This window comes from Lepus europaeus, unplaced genomic scaffold (assembly GCF_033115175.1).
Source record: "Lepus europaeus isolate LE1 unplaced genomic scaffold, mLepTim1.pri SCAFFOLD_3_1, whole genome shotgun sequence".
Taxonomy (NCBI): domain Eukaryota; kingdom Metazoa; phylum Chordata; class Mammalia; order Lagomorpha; family Leporidae; genus Lepus; species Lepus europaeus.
In genome coordinates this window covers 15,671,672-15,688,699 of record NW_026909276.1, presented here as the reverse complement: position 1 = coordinate 15,688,699, position 17,028 = coordinate 15,671,672, and the positions used below count along the sequence as shown (strand labels likewise).

Genomic DNA, 17,028 nt, shown 5'->3' with positions numbered 1-17,028 from the left:
CCAGGTCTCCAATATGGCTCAAAGGGTTAAAACTACTTAAGCTATTGCTCACTGGGCGATGTACTCACAGGGTGCACATTAGTTGGAAGCTGGAATTAAATCAGGTGTGGAACTGGTACTCAAACCTAGTCATTCTGGAATGTGGATGTAACCAGGTAGCATCTTAACCACTTGGTCAAATGCCTATCCCTGTGTATTTTGGGGGTGATAAAATATTCTAAAAGTAATGGTGGTGATTGTTATACATAACTGGAAACTGGTGGCTTGTATGTACATCCTTAATGGATGAATTTCATGGTAAGTGAAATATATTCATACCTCAGTTCTGCTGCTGAAGAATATGATATTGGCTAGTGCCACAGCTCACTAGGCTAATCCTTCGCCTGCTGCACTGGCACTCCGGTTTCTAGTACCAGTTGGGGTGCTGGTTTTGTCCCGGTTGCTCTGCTTCCAGTCCAGCTCTCTTCTGTGGCCCGGGAAGGCAGTGGAGGATGCCCCAAGTGCTTGGGCCCTGCCCCCGCATGGGAGACCAGGAGGAAGCACCTGGCTTCTGTCTTCGGATCAGCACAGCTCCAGCCATAGTGGCCATTTGGGGGGTGAACCAACGGAAGGAAGACCTTTCTCTCTGTGTCTCTCTCTCAGTCTAACTGCCTGTCAAAAAAAAAAAAAAGAATGTGATATGATATTGACAAGGTTTTAACTAGGTGTATTGAATTATCAAATTTTTTTATTTTTATTTTTGACAGGCAGAGTGGACAGTGAGAGAGAGAGAGAGAAAGGTCTTCCTTTGCCGTTGGTTCACCCTCCAATGGCTGCTATGGCTGGCACACTGCAGCCGGCACACTGCGGTGATCCAAAGGCAGGAGCCAGGTGCTTCTCCTGGTCTCCCATGGGGTGCAGGGCCCAAGTACTTGGGCCATCCTCCACTGCACTCCCAGGCCACAGCAGAGGGCTGGCCTGGAAGAGGGGCAACCGGGACAGGATCAGTGCCCCGACCGGGACTAGAACCCGGTGTGCCGTGCCACAAGGCAGAGTATTAGCCTAGTGAGCCACTGCGCAGGCCCTGAATTATCAAAATTTTAAGTAACATTTTTAATGCATTTCAAATTCAAATTCATGTAAAATGTGACTTCCCCTATGTAAGCTGTGCTGCACATTTATTTGTAGATATGGATTAAATGTGTGAGAAAGTGATGGCAGCATAGAACCTGAATGAAATACAATGATTGATTTGGGGCAGGGGATGGTGGAGAAAGGTGATATTAGTCTTATCTCGTATGTCTTTTTTGAAAATATATTCATGAATTAAATTAATGGATAACCAAGCATGGTCAGACACCACAGGTATATGCCTAAATATTTTTATTAGTGATGTATCAGAAAGGACTTATTCCAGCTTTTATTCCTTATGGTATTCTCAATTAGTCAATCCTACTGTTGGGTCATCATTTTCCTTATCATCACATGAGGGACTATTAATTCTTCTGCATTTGGTACAAATCAGAGAACTCCTGTCACTGAGTTAGTGCCCAAAATCATGAGCTCTACTCATTACATAGAGGGTACAGGTAAGACAAAGAGGAAGTGAGTGCCTGAGGTCAACTACCTATAAATGGATATGATCTTTCCAGTTTTTCTCTTATTAGAACTCCTCATAGAATCCACATCTCCAGGAGCGTGGGGGAGGGGCGGGGAGGAGGAGGAGGAAGCGGCGGCGGTGGCTGCTGATGTCGCTGCGAGCGAGCGGCGGCTGACTCCGCGGCGGCTGCCGAGCGCCCGAGTCGGGCCTGCCTGCGCTGGCGCCCCAGCGAGCGCGGCTCCCCGGCTGCCAGGGCGGCCCTGAGGCGGCATTGCCCTGCCTTCGCCACCGCCCAGGCCGGCCGGCTCTGGCGTCGCCTGGCTCGCCCTCGTTCGCCCGCTCCCTCCTGCTCGCCTGAGTCACCGCCGCCGCCGCCGCCGCCATGGCTGAGAGTGGTGAAAGCGGAGGCCCTGCGGGCTCGCAGGATGGCGCCGCCGCGGCCGAAGGTGCTGGCGCCGCCGCCGCCGCCGCCGCGGCGGAGCCCAAGATCATGAAAGTCACCGTGAAGACCCCGAAGGAGAAGGAAGAGTTCGCCGTGCCCGAGAACAGCTCGGTCCAGCAGTTCAAGGAAGAAATCTCCAAACGTTTCAAATCACATACTGACCAACTTGTATTAATATTTGCTGGAAAAATTTTAAAAGATCAAGATACTTTGAGTCAACATGGAATTCATGATGGATTTACTGTTCACCTTGTCATCAAGACGCGAAACAGGCCTCAAGATCATTCAGCTCAGCAAACAAACACCACTGGAAGCAATGTTACTACATCATCAGCTCCTAATACTAACTCCACCTCTGGTTCTGCTACTAGCAACCCTTTTGGTTTAGGTGGCCTCGGAGGACTTGCAGGTCTGAGTAGCTTAGGTTTGAATACTACCAACTTCTCTGAACTGCAGAGTCAGATGCAGCGCCAACTTCTGTCCAACCCAGAGATGATGGTCCAGATCATGGAGAATCCCTTCGTCCAGAGCATGCTTTCAAACCCTGATCTGATGAGGCAGTTAATCATGGCCAACCCACAGATGCAGCAGTTGATACAGAGAAACCCGGAGATTAGCCATAAGCTGAATAATCCAGACATAATGAGACAAACACTGGAACTTGCCAGGAATCCAGCAATGATGCAGGAGATGATGAGAAACCAGGATCGAGCCTTGAGCAACTTAGAAAGTATTCCAGGGGGTTACAATGCTCTACGTCGCATGTACACGGATATTCAGGAGCCGATGCTGAGTGCTGCACAAGAGCAGTTTGGTGGTAATCCATTTGCTTCCTTGGTAAGCAATACATCCTCAGGTGAAGGTAGTCAGCCTTCTCGGACAGAAAATAGAGATCCATTACCCAATCCTTGGGCTCCGCAGGCTTCCCAGAATTCATCAGCTTCAAGCGGCACCACCAGTGCTGTGGGTGGCACTGCTAGTAATGCTGCCAGTGGCACTGCTGGGCAGAGTACTGCTGTGCCAAATTTGGTACCAGGAGTAGGAGCTAGTATGTTCAACACACCAGGAATGCAGAGCTTATTGCAACAAATAACTGAAAACCCACAACTTATGCAAACTATGTTGTCTGCCCCCTACATGAGAAGCATGATGCAGTCACTAAGCCAGAACCCGGACCTTGCTGCACAGATGATGCTGAATAATCCCCTATTTGCTGGAAATCCTCAGCTTCAAGAACAAATGAGACAACAGCTCCCAACTTTCCTTCAACAAATGCAGAATCCTGATACACTGTCAGCAATGTCAAACCCTAGAACAATGCAGGCCTTGTTACAAATTCAGCAGGGTTTACAAACATTAGCAACAGAAGCCCCTGGCCTCATTCCAAGGTTTACTCCTGGCCTGGGGGCCTTGGGAAACACTGGAGGCTCTTCAGGAACCAATGGATCTAACACTACAGCCAGTGAGAACACAAGCCCCACAACAGGGACCACCGAACCTGGCCACCAACAGTTTATTCAGCAGATGCTGCAGGCTCTTGCTGGAGTAAATCTTCAGCTGCAGAATCCAGAAGTCAGATTTCAGCAACAACTGGAACAACTCAGTGCAATGGGGTTTTTGAACCATGAAGCAAACTTGCAGGCGCTAATAGCAACAGGAGGTGACATCAACACAGCTATTAAAAGGTTACTGGGCTCCCAGCCATCATAGCCCATCATAGCAGCATTTCTGTATCTTGAAAAAAATGTAATTTATTTTTGATAACGACTCTTAAATCTTTAAAATACCTGCTTTATTTCATTTTGACTCTTGGAATTCTGTGCTGTTATAAACAAACCCAATATGATTGATTTTAAGGTGGAGTTCAGTAAGATAAAAAAAAAAAAAGAATCCACATCTCCAATCATAGTATGAACAACTCCTGCTGGCAGAGGTGTGTGACTACCACCATTCTGGAGCAGTAATTACTAGAAAAGGACTAATCAACGAGCTACTTCATGGAACAAACTAGTTTGTTTTAAAAAATTTTAGAAGATTTATTTGTTAATTTGAAATGCAGAGTTACAGAGAAAGAGTGGGGGAAAGAGAGATCTTCCATCTGTTGAGACAGGCCAAAGCTAGGAGTCTGGAACTCCATCCAGGTCTCCCATGTGAATGGCAGAGGCCCAAGAACTTGGGCTATCTTTCACTGCTTTCTCAGGTGCATTAGCAGGGTGTTGGAGTGGAGGTGGAACATCTGGGACTCAGACTTGTGACCATATGGTATGCCATTGTTGCAGAGTGGCTTAGCCTGGTGCACCAAAATGCTGGCCCTCGAGCTAATTCTTTGATTCCTGAAAATTCATTTTCTATTTCAAGGAATACAACTTTGAGACCTACATATTCAGGTGCAATCTGATCTGAAATGGAGAGATCTAGGCTTAACATTTTGAGGCAGGTTTCTTAATTTGCAGAAGACAATCACTGAAGGACAAAGGCAGGATCAGAGAACAGGGAAAACCATATCTTATGCATAGAAACAACAAGGGGTAAATTGTTGTTTAAGAGTGAGTATGCCTTCACATCCCTGTTCAAACCCACACCAACTCTGGCTATAGAATATAGGCTTATCTCTATTGGAAGGAGATCAGCAATAGGGGTGGGAGTGCCTTGAAACCCTTGCACTGATCTCCTTGCCTAATTGGTGGCAAAAATCACAAATGGAGGGAAAAGTTCAGGTTCAGCTGTTAGACAATGAAAATTTATTAGGTAGTCAGATAGATGGTGTATGGGTTGGACAGAGAGGCCTTATGAGTTTCTAGGTTCCAGGAAATGGCATATCTGTGAGTGTGCAGTGATTTTGAGGTGTATCCACCTTAAGGCTCACTATCTTATTCCAGTATATGCACTAGGATAGTTTTCTCAACTGAGAAATATGATTCATTGATAGGTAATGAATTATTGTAGTACTTTAGAGAAAGCCTCTTTTTTCAAGGGTGAAATATGTGTTGCCACAGAATATTAGTTTGTTGCTTAAGTATCTTAATGTAGAGTCATGGTGACTTTCCTCCTGCTTTAAGTATCTGTAATAAATAGATAATATTCTTTTTTAAAAAGACTTATTTATTTATTTGAAAGTCAAAGCTACACAGAGAGAGAAAGAGAGGCAGAGAGAAAGAGAGGTCTTCCATTCACTGGTTCACTTCCCAATTGGCTGCAATGGCCAGAGCTGCGCTGATCTGGAAGGAGCCAGGAGCTTATTCCGGGTCTCCCACATGGGTACAAGGGCCCAAGGACCTGGGACATCCTCCACTGCTTTCCCAGGCCACAGCAGAGAGCTGGATTGGAAGTGGAGCAGCTGGGCTGCAAACTGGTACCCATATGGGATACCCACACTGTAGGCACTGGCTTTACCTGCTACGCCACAGTGCCAGCCCCTAGATGTGCGTTCTATACCTACAAAACAGTTAACAGAAAAATAGAAATAAAGTAGTGACAAATATCATTAGACATCAATGTTCAAATTTCTCCATTCCTAGCACATTTCTTTCAAATGTGAATTTGTCAGGCTAAGAATTGATCATGAGAATTCCACTTGGAGAGACCAATCTCAATGCATTACATGCATTCTCCAGGCTGTAGGGCTGAATAGTGAGCAAATAGACATACCACTCTTCTTGTTCTTAGTGGAGGGGTGCAGAGGCTTATGAGAAAGGTAGTCTCATCATCTTGTGACATCATTAGTACAGAACCATCGGAAGGCCTTTCCATTTCCTTCTGAGCATGTGCTATCCTTCTCAGCCCTGCCCTGTTCTTTCAAGATTTTCTAGGCCCTGTGTTTCTCCCAATGCTGCTCCACAAGCTGTAAATGAATTCTGCTTCCCTGAAGGTTGGGGATAAGGTAGAGGCCTCACAGGCCCACAGGGAGCCCTAGAAAGTGAGACACATGTTCTCAGTAGTAGGTGCTGTACCAGAAAGCCAGTGTGTTCTTTCACATGTGCAGATGTGATTCCAGAATCTCCACAGATGGGATAGACAATCCAAGATGACAATGGAGAAAGGGGAGCCTACAGATCGTGTGAGGAGCAGGGAGGCCTGTGGTATAAGTCCACTTCTAGCTCAGCCACTGAGGAATCCTTTTAGTGGCCTGGATGACATTATTTTATCCATGGTAGTACTAAGATATTAACAATACCAGTGAAATACCCCCAAATTCACAGAGAACTCACTGTGAAGTGTGTGCAGGCTGCCCTGCTATTAGACAGTAGTAGGTTTTGTGGTGCCTTCTCAGATAATGAAGTTTCTGGCCCATTCCTGCACTGTGTATCCTGCCCATGCTCTTGTTTATACAAAATCTATTTCCAAGGACAATGGATTCTGTGAGAATAGTTAGGAAACTGAATGCTGATCCCATTTAGTTTATTTTTTAAATTTTTTAAAAGATTTATTTAATTTTATTTGAAAGAGTTACACAGAGAGAGGAGAGGCAGAGGTCTTCCATCTGATGGCTCACTCCCCAACTGGCTGTAACAGCCGGCACTGTGCCGATCTGAAGCCAGGAGCCAGGAGCTTCCCCTGGGTATCCCACATGGGTACAGGGGCCCAAGGACTTGGGCCATCTTCTACTGCTTTCCCAGGCCATAGCAGAGAACTGCATCAGAAGTGGAGCAGCCAGGATTAGGACCGGCACACATATGGGATACTGGCACTTCAGGCCAGGGTGTTAACCCTCTGTGCCACAGCGCTGGCCCTGATCCTGTTTAGTTTAGAACAAAGTAGCTAATTATGTGTGAAGCAGTGGGTTCCATGAATAGGGATTTCACCTGAAGGAACATCCCTCTGGCCCAAATGTTCTCAATAGTTCTTCACAGCAGAGGCAAGGGAATCCTAGAAGGGTGAAGGTCATAGCTTTGCATGGCCCAAGCTGTTAATTATTCACTCTAATGCCAAGAGTGATTTAAGATTTAAGTGATGATACCTCACCTAATCCATAAGCTATCAAAGATAGTGTGATGTTGGAAAGTTTGTATAAGCTTTTAGAAGAGATATGTGAGTGGGTTGAGGACAGGCAAGGATCTAGGAAGCGGTACTTAGAAAGTTATTGAAGATATGGCCATCACTGGAGGGATAACCTGCCTTTTCTGAGAATCTGTGTTGCTCTCTACCACTTCATTTTACCTCCATTATTTCCAGAATTGGAGCTCTCTGAAACCTAGTCTGTCAACACAGTTGGTGACTGCAAATGTGCTGATGCCTCCTAAATCCTGATAGCTCTGGTATCACAGGAATATTGCCACAATCTTTTTACCTGACAAGGAAGATGGAATGCTCCAGGGCTGTGGTGTAGCAGGTAAAATGCTGGCATCCCATATGAGTGCTTTTTTGAGACCCAGCTGCTCCACTTTCAGTCTAACCCCCTGCTAACAACTGCTTTAATTGCTTGGAAAAGCAGTAAAAGAAGGCCTAGTGCTTGGGCCCCTGCACCCACATAGAAGACCTGGAGGAAGCTGCTGGCTACTGGCTTCAGTTTAGCCCAGCCCCAGCCATTGTGACCATTTGGAAAGTGAACCAGCAGATGGAAGACCTCTCTGTCTCTCTCTTCCACTGCCTCTCTGTCTCAGTAACTCTTACTTTAAAATAAATAAATAAATATTTAAAAACAACAAGAACAAAAGATTTTAAAGGGTTTTTTATTGCAATTTTAAATGCTTTTCAATAAGTAATAGTTTTTATTCAAATTTTTGGTGCTTTGGTGTAGAGATGAGCTGGGGAAAAGTGAGTGGTGGGGGAATAACTCAGTGCATACCTGTAGGCCTCTTTCCATTGTGACTGATAGTGGTTATTGCCAGTGTCACACACCAATCTGGGGCTTTAGAATTCAATCTCAGTTTCCAGATCATGTCTCATTTTTATTACCCATCAGAATTTGTCTCAGGGTTACTTGGTTCTTCTCTGTACTCAAGTGAGAACTTGCTTTTCTTTCTTAATGTAACTTCATTACTGATGCCCACATATTTGGAGTGTTGAAAAGGTTGGCTGTTTCTCATACTCTGAACCTTTGTCTCTCTTTGGTTGAATGTAACAGTACATTTATTGTTTCAGTGATTGTGTGATGTCAAACTGTTTCTTTTTAAGAAGAAACTTTGCTTTTGTAAATTATTCCCTTGTTTTTGAAGCAGAATTTGTCAAAGGGGTCACTTTTGTCCACTCCTTTTATACTTTTTTCAGAGTGACTCATCTCAACTTTTAATATAATATCAATTTTTTTCTGTTCTCCCACCATTAATTTGAACATAGGGAGGTTTTTACAAAACAAGACTGCAAAAAATCTTAGAGATTGTTTAAAAGCAGAATAAGACACAGAGTTGTGACCTTGTGACCTTTCGGACATTTCGGATCCATCAATTTAGTGTTAACTGGATAGAGTATAATCATTGGTCTAGATGGAGTTTTTTTTTTCCACTTATAAAATATAATTTTACCTAAACACTGAGTCAGAAAGAGGAAACAATTTCTTTGCCCCAACTTTGCTCATTTTTACACTGGCACTATTATAATTTTCAGTGGCATGTTAAATTGGACCATTTCATTTACTTTGAGTTAGAAATTACTGTATAATTCTTGGTTCGTGATTCTAGTAACATCCAGCATAAGTGTAGCAAGTTACCTATAGCAGAAAGGAGATCATAATGGTATTGAATGTAATTTTGTAGTAGGGAATGGCCTTTTAAATCAGAGAGAACATTTGAATCCTCTTCAGGGATTTGTGTAGATACTTGTGTGTGTGCGTGTGTGTGTTTAATAGATAAGTGTATACACAACATACACTCTTCTGATGTTGTATATACATATGCACATTACATACATTTTAATTTTTTGACAAAGAAAACCAAATTAAGATTTGGAGAAGTGGCATATTCTTATTTTAAAAGAGCATGTTTGAAGCCATCGGTTTGTGTCTAAAATTAGCTGTAGCACATGGATGTTGTCCATATTGAGCTATTTGCTGTTTGAATTATAGAAGTCTACAGTATTTGTGTTGGTATAGTTTTTGTAAAAAGACTCAGAAAAAAAATCAGGGTGGTGGAAAAACTAGATCTGTGTATTGTTTTGGCATGCATTTATTCCATATTTTCTAAGCAATGGTTTAAACTCGGTCTTTTAAGTTTATTTACTTTAAGGAGTATTATCATATCATTTTCAAAATATCTTAACTTTTACACTATATATATATATATATATATATATATATATATATATATATCTTCAGGACTGTAAAAAATAGCAGCACACATTTAACAGTAACTATTTGTGCCTAAATGTTTTACTTTGAGATTGGAATGACTTGCACAGCAGTAAGTATCACACATTCTTTAAGACAAAATATTACAATTATAATCAGTTATTTGTAGCAATGCTTCTGCTTTTGCTGTTGGAAGTTGCAGAGCTCACAGTTTGGATACGCAGTGTCTGCTTGCCCTGCAGGCTTCTCTTTTTGGCCAGGTTTGCCTGGGAAACCTGTGGGGTTTGCTTCAGTTGAAGAAGTAGCACTTATGAGTCTGTGTGTTCAGTTTCATAGAAAGTTTTCAAAGTCTCCATGATATCAGGCAGCAGCATTTATAGATTGTTTCTCTCTTGTTCCCATTAAGCACATTATTTTCTACCAAGCCGTACAGGTGTTAGTTATACATTTAAAGATAATCCAGTTTTAGGTTTAAGCTCCAGAAAAGCAAGGGGCTTATGTCTGCTGTGAGAGAGCATGTGATCTTACTGTCTTCCATGCATATTAAACACACCCTACCATTGTAGGGCCAGGTCCCGAGAACAGCAAGAGATCCAGCAAATCTGGCTCCAGCAGGGCACTTGACTTTGTACCTCTCATCAAGTTATAGCTGCAGAACCTATGTTTCATGTGCAAGGGAAGTTTGGTTCCATAACTTGCACTTGTAGAGGTAGAAACAAATTCTAAACATGACAAAAAGCTATTAATCACATTATTTTGGATGTGTTTGATCTTTAAATCCCAAGCCCAGTCTCAGAGATGGGAACTGAGTTGGAAGTAAGTGACCTGCCGGAGCTTTAACTGTAACTGAGTTAACGGGGCCGGTGCTGTCATGGAGCAAGTTAACACGGTGCCTGCAGTGCCCGCATCCCATGTGGACTGGGTTGGAGTCCCGGCAGTTCCACTTCTGGTCCAGCTCACTGCTAGTGCGCTTGAGAAAGCAATGGAGGATGGCTCAACTGCTTGGGCCCCTGCAGTCATGTGGAAGACCCGGATGAAGCTCCTGGCTCCTGGCTTCCCATTGGCCCAGCTTTGGCTGCTGGGCACTGGGATGTGGATGAGCTCCCTTTCCACCTGCCGAACACGCAGGGAGTGGAAAACACCAAGCACACCTGCAGGCTGGGAAAGAGGCAAGAAGAGGGGCTGGGGCACCTACTCCTCCCCCATCCAGGGCGTCCCCTACAGGACCGCCAGCCACGCGAGGGCAGAATGCGCGTGGGCTGGCCGCCAGGGACCCCAAGTTTTCCGCCTACCGGCCCCACAGCACCTGGTAGCCCGCGCCCCCTGCGCCTTGCAGAGCGAGGTGTGTGGCCTCTGCAGCGCTGCTCTGACCCCCTGTGCGGGAGTCCCCGACGCTGCCAGCGCACAAGGCCCGGGAGGGGACAAGGCACCGGGGACCCCAAGCTCGGTGCCGGTGCCCAGGATGGAGCTACGCTCTCCCGAGTAAAGCGCGGGCTGCATGGAGCCGAGGGACGCGCTTTGTTCCCTGCCGGGGTGCGGACATGGGGTAAGGGGTAGAGATCATTGGTGCCTCAGGCTCCCGGTGAAGACCTGCAGGGCAAGGGGCTCGGGCTGCTCTGGACAGCTCCTCAGCTCCTTAGTGGGGAGGAGTGGCTGGACCCTGAGGCCCCTGCCGTGATGGAGCGCACTCAGCGGAGCTTCAGCCATCCTGAGACCTGGCCCTTGTCACGCTCAGGGACGAGGAAGGGGGATCAGCGACCCTGGATGTACTTCCTGCATATCTGAGCAGGCAGATTCTGCATTCCCAGGTGTGGGCGGGAGTGGAGGTTCTGTGTCCATCAGAGAACTAAGGCTTCCAGGCCTTCTTTGTGGGTCCTCCGGCCGCTTTGGGAAGCAAGGGCTTGGTGACTCCACAGCCAGGGCAGCACCGTGACTGCGGGGCTCCCGGCTTCCAGGGGCACTCAGGCATAATGAGGCATCACTGACCCTAAGTTTAAGGGAGCAGCTCTGGAGACATCAACCCTCTGGTTGGTGAGCCACAGACCGGCAATGCAAAGCGAACCCCGCAAAAGGCCTGAAGAAGGTCATTGTCACTGCAGTCTGTAGGAGGCACTTCAGGGAGCCACAGCACAGGCACTGTGACCTTGAACTTGATGGAACAACTCAACCAGAGCTAGCAGGATCCCCACAGGGCCACCACCTGACAGGCCAGAAGAGCTTAGAGGACACCAGTCCAAAGTCACTGTTTAGGAGAGAGAGAGAGAGAGAGAGAGAGAGAGAGAGAGAGAGAGAGAGAGAGAGAGAAAGTGAGTTAGACGGCAGCAGGTTCTTGCTTCTGGTTGAATGGCAAGAGATGACTGACAAATCTCTTGGGAACGATGGAGATGGGAAACCATTATTTTGCAAACATCATTAGTAATGATTATGTCAAACAAGATGCATCAATGTGAAAATCTGGGAGGGAACTTGGCATATACGTGCATGTTAACATGATAAACCACTACAGACTGCTCATTCATTGCAAGGGAGAAAAAGAAAGCCATCATGCTGGAGAAATCAGATGATCAACATTAACATTCCCAGGGGAGGACAGAGATTTCCCCGGCGCCTCCAGTGGGCCACCCCGAGGAAAACACTCCTTGATGAGCTTGAGTGAGAAGACGTGCACTGAATCACACAGAATCAAACAACATCCAACTGTAAAGATGGCAGGGGAGCTGTATTCTCAAAGAATGTGTATGTACTAGCAGGCTATGTGGGGCTAGCGCTGTGGTACAGCGGGTTAAAGCCCTGGCCTGAAGTGCTGGCATCCCATAGAGGCACCAGTTCTAAGTCCCGGCTGCTCCTCTTCTGATCCAGATCTCTGCTATGGCCTGGGAAATCAGTAGAAGATGGCCCAAGTCCTTGGGCCCCTGCACCCACGTGGAAGACCTGGAAGAAGCTCCTGGCTTCACATTGGCCCAGCTCCAGCCGTTGCAGCCAACTGGGGAGTGAACCAGTGGATGGAAGATATCTATCTCTGTCTCTACCTCTCTCTGTAACTCTTTCAAAAAAATAAAATAAACCCTAAAAAAAAAGAGAAAGAAAGGCTGTGTATGGTTCCTGATTACAGAAGACTGGAAACAGAAAACTAAGGCAGGAGAACTTGGGAACATGAGAAGACATCAGTAGGCCAAGGACAAAATATTAATATGGATCATAGATTAAAATACTCTACCAGTATAGACTTAAGAAACTGATGACCGCACTGTGACTATGTAAGAGAATGTCACTCTTCCTAGGAAGTTCACACTGAAGTGTTGAGGGATAGGACAATTACACACATGTAATTTATCCTCAGATGGTATACATGTGTGTGTATGTGTGTGTGTGTGAGAGAGAGAGAGAGGGAGAGAGAAAGGGAGAGAGAGAGAGAGAGAGAAAGAGAGGGTGGGAGGGGTACTAGGTTATACCTAAACAGGAGTAAAGTTTTGGGGTTCTATTGCACAGCAGGATAAAGATAGATAATATTAATTTACTGCATATTTCTCTAAAAAGAACTAGAAGATAGGTTTTTTTATGATTTCACAGTAAAGAAATGTTAAATGCTTGAAAGGATAAATAGATTTACCCATATTGGACTTTATACATTATATATATCTAGCAAAATATCACAAAGTACCCCACAAATATGTACAATTGGTATACATCTGTTAAATTAAAAAAAGAAAGCCAATAACAGAGTTAATGGGGTAAAATGTTAATAATAATTGACAAATCACAGTGAAGGTAATTGCAGATATTCTCTGTGCTATTTTAATTTCCCCAATTTTAGAGTTGTTTTCAAAAAAATTATAAACTCCCTAAATGAGGGGGTATCCAAAAGTTCATGGGAAATGCATATTTTTTTTATAGGCAGAGTGGATAGTGAGAGAGAGAGACAGAGAGAAAGGTCTTCCTTTTTGCCGTTGGTTCACCCTCCAATGGCCACTGCAGCAGGCGCATCTCACTGATCCAAAGCCAGGAGCCAGGTGCTTCTCCTAGTCTCCCATGCGGGTACAGGGCCCAAGCACTTGGGCCATCCTGCACTGCCTTCCCGGGCCATAGCAGAGAGCTGGCCTGGAAGAAGGGCAACTGGGATAGAATCTGGCGCCCCAACCGGGACTAGAACCCAGTGTGCCGGCGCCGCAAGGTGGAGGATTAGCCTGTTAAGCCATGGTGCTAGCCTGCATATTGTTTTTAAAAACTGCACTACACAAATTTTTTGCACCAAAATAAACTTATCTTTAAACTTTCTTTTCCATGAACTTTTTGAATCCTCATATAAATTATTAATTTAATTAACAAATTATAGAGGATAAGAATGGGAAAATATATGAGAACCCAAACACATTCTGTCTCCCAAGGTAGGGAGAGAGTGGGAGTGATGGTGTTAAACTTCAGGCAGGGGGCTGGCACTATGGCAGGTAGGTTAGGCCTCTGCCTGCAGCGCTGGCATCCGAAATGGGCACCAATTCGAGTCCCAGCTGCTCCACTTCTGATTCAGCTCCTTGCTAATGGCCTGGGAAAGCAGTGGAGGATGGCACAAATGCCTGAGCCCCTGTATCTACATGGGAGTCCCGGAAGAAGCTCCTGGCTCCTAGCTTTGGATTGGCCCAGCTCTGTTGTTGTGGCCATTTGTGGACCAGCAGATGGAAGATCTCTCACTCTATCTCTCTGTCTGTAACTCTGCCTTTCGAATAAAATAAATTAATAAAAAAAAAGCTTCAGGGAATCCAAGTAACCTTGAATTTATGTACATTCATAGAGACTTTAATCTTTAAATATGAAATAAAAAATTTGTATTTCTTGAGAGGAAGATGGGAAGAGAGAATTAGTTAAAACGAATGTCCTGATTAATCTCAAAGAAATCTGAAAAGAAGAAAAGCATGGACAACAATAGATATAATGTAGTAAAATATACAGTAAGGAAGAAGATATGAAATCAAACCTATCAGCTACTGCGAGAAATCTGAATGGGGGACTAATGATGTCATTTTCAGCTACACACTGCAGAGGGCACTTGCAGAAAACTATACTATACAGGTCAGTCACGCCATGTGGCCTCTTACTGCAATCAAGGAATAGAACACAAGGATGTGTGAGGCTGCTGCCTGGGTAACAGGGAATACTGTTTTACAGTAACTTTAAAAAAAAGTAGAGTAAAATAATGCTTAAAAGTATAGTACAGAAAATACATTAGGCAGTAGCATAACCGTTATGATCATTATCAGGTATCAGGTACTACATGTCATTGTGTGGCTGTATTTCTACTTGAGAAGCAGCACAGTAGGTTTATTTATGCCAGTGTATAAATAATACACTGCAAATACACAAGTAATGCATTGCACAAGGACGTTACGATAGCAGTAGGAATTCTGCAGCTCTGTTATAATCCTATGGGACCACCATCGTATATGCAGCCTGTCTGAAAATCTCTAGGCAGTGCATTACTGTATGATGTTTGCACCAAAGGCCTCAGATTTTTTTTTTAATTTGACAGATAGAGTTAGTGAGAGAGAGACAGAGAGAAAGGCCTTCCATCTGTTGGTTCACCACCAAAATGGCCACTATGACTGGAGCTGAGCTGATCCAAAGCCAGGAGCCAAGTGCTTCCTCCCGGTCTCCCAGGCAGGTGCAGGGGCCCAAGGGCTTGGGCCATCCTCCACTGCCCTCCTGGGCCACAGCAGAGAGCTGGACTGGAATAGGAGCAGCCGGGACTAGAACCCGGCACCCATATGGGATGCTGGCACCGCAGGCTGAGGATTAACCAAGTGAGCCACGGCTCTGGCCCCCTCAGATATTTTTAATCACATGGAAACACACACAAGATGATTCAATCGATGTGCTGCATCTACTGAAATTATGAATGCTAAATACTTCAGGTCTTTTCTGTAGGCCACTCAAAGAAGCAGACTCATTGTGATACACTTCTGCAAAAGGCTTTGCCAACTGACTTTTCCATGTCTGATCTTTTGCTGCCACCTAGAGACAGAACCTAGTCATAGCATGTTGTCCTTAAGGCACAAAGAACCAAAGATATCCAGCCTCCCTGAATACAGCAAAGATTGCATACAGGATCTATCGGTACAACATCTTCTACAGCAAGGAGAGCCATGAGGCAATTGATTTGCACCAGGAACAACTCTTAACAGGCCCTGAGATGAGCACTGAGTGTGCAGTCCCAGCATCACTCAATACTCCCAGCCTGGGAACTCAGCCTGTCCCCCTGGTCAGCCTGGCTCCTGACCCCTAAGTCAGTGAGGGTCTGAGATGAGCCCTCCCCCACCCACTACTGGGTGGTTAGATATCATTTCCACATAGAAATAATAATGATCACCACAACTTGTATGCATGGACTTCAAAATTTTTGCACAAAAATATATTTAAAAAAATATATTTGTTTTTTTTTTTTTGAAAGGCAGAATTACAGAGAGAGAGAGAGAAACAGAGAGAGAGAGAGATTCCATCCACTGGTTCATTCCCCAAATGGCCACGACCCCCAAGAGCCAGGAGCTTCTTCTAGGTCTCCAATGTGGATGGCAGGGGCCTAAGCATGTAGATATTTTCTACTGCTTTCCCAGGCATATCAGCAGGGAGCTGGATTGGAAGTGGAGCAGCTGGGTTGGGAAGCAGTGCCCATGCGGGATGCGGGTGTCGCAGGCAGTAGCTTTATTCTTTGCACCGCAGTGCTGGCTCCTTAAGTTCTTTCTTAAAGAATCCTTGGAATGACAAAGTTTATGTCCTGCCTCCAATGCACCAGCCATCTCACCATGCATTAGTTTATTTACTCTTCACAACAGCATTCAGATTTAGTTATTCTTAGTTATGAAGATACAAACCGAGGTTCAGAGAAATCAAGTAGCTTATACAAAAACAAACAAACAAACAAACAAAAAACTGATAGTGAGAGTCCCTAGGCTTAAATCCAAATGCTGAAGTTCAGAGTCAACAGTGCTTTACAGTATGACATGACTGATTTGCTCAAGTACACAGAAAAATCAATCTCGCAGCTGAGGAAGTTGGACCATTTTTCCTAAAGAGGGATAAAGACAATCCTTTCTTGTGATGCTTTTCCACATCGTATTTCCCTGGTAGCCTCGTTGTCCAACACCCACTCTCCCCTTGTCCCCCCCACCCCCAATCTAGAGTAACTGACTACATGAAACTCTTGGATTCTTGGGAAGAACGGTTAAGAAGACCACATGAGCTCTTCCAGTGCAGGAAACCTCTACTGTTGCATTCACGCGTCCACACCAACATGCTCTTCAGTGCTCTACCAGCCATATAACCCCATGTGGATGGGGAGCACAGAAGTGTGCGGGGAGCACATGATCACCAACAGCATTCAGCTGAAGTCAATTTCTCTTTCTTCTTTGTCAGACCCTTTTTGCACAAAAACTAAAAAGAACACACCCTAGGGTGATGACCCAAACCTTTCTCTTTTTCTTTTTTTGCATTTTTTCAAAGTTTAAAAATTTTTAAATTGCTTTCTATTTAATTCAAATTGTGTAACTTTAGAAGCGACAGTGAAGAGTCTGGCTGGGGTCCCCACACCCCATGTTGGGGTGCCTGGGTGTGAGTCCTGGCTTGCCCGGATTCTAGGAGGCAACAGGCATGGCTCCAGTGATTGGATTCTTGCCACCCCTGTGGGAGACCTGGATTAAATCCCAGCTCCTGGCTTTGTCCTGCCCCAGCCCCAGCCATTCTGGGTATTTGGGAATTGAACCAACAGATGGGAGCTCTCTGCCCATCTGTCTCCCAAAT

General features: G+C 45.0%; 2 protein-coding genes across 2 annotated transcripts in view; one reads left to right on the top strand and one right to left on the bottom strand.

Annotated features, from left to right (window-relative positions):
* The first annotated feature begins 1,961 nt into the window (after positions 1 to 1,961).
* Positions 1,962 to 3,731, top strand: LOC133755112 (ubiquilin-1-like). Its single transcript, XM_062185390.1, has one exon. It carries the CDS (start codon positions 1,962 to 1,964, stop codon positions 3,729 to 3,731), a length of 1,770 nt encoding a protein of 589 aa, XP_062041374.1.
* A 7,243-nt stretch (positions 3,732 to 10,974) lies between these two features.
* The window catches only part of LOC133755251 (zinc finger protein 345-like), a 120,996-nt gene continuing 114,942 nt past the window's right edge, over positions 10,975 to 17,028 (bottom strand). The window contains 1 exon segment of the mRNA XM_062185439.1: positions 10,975 to 11,230. Within this exon segment, the coding sequence (XP_062041423.1) occupies positions 10,975 to 11,230 (256 nt within the window).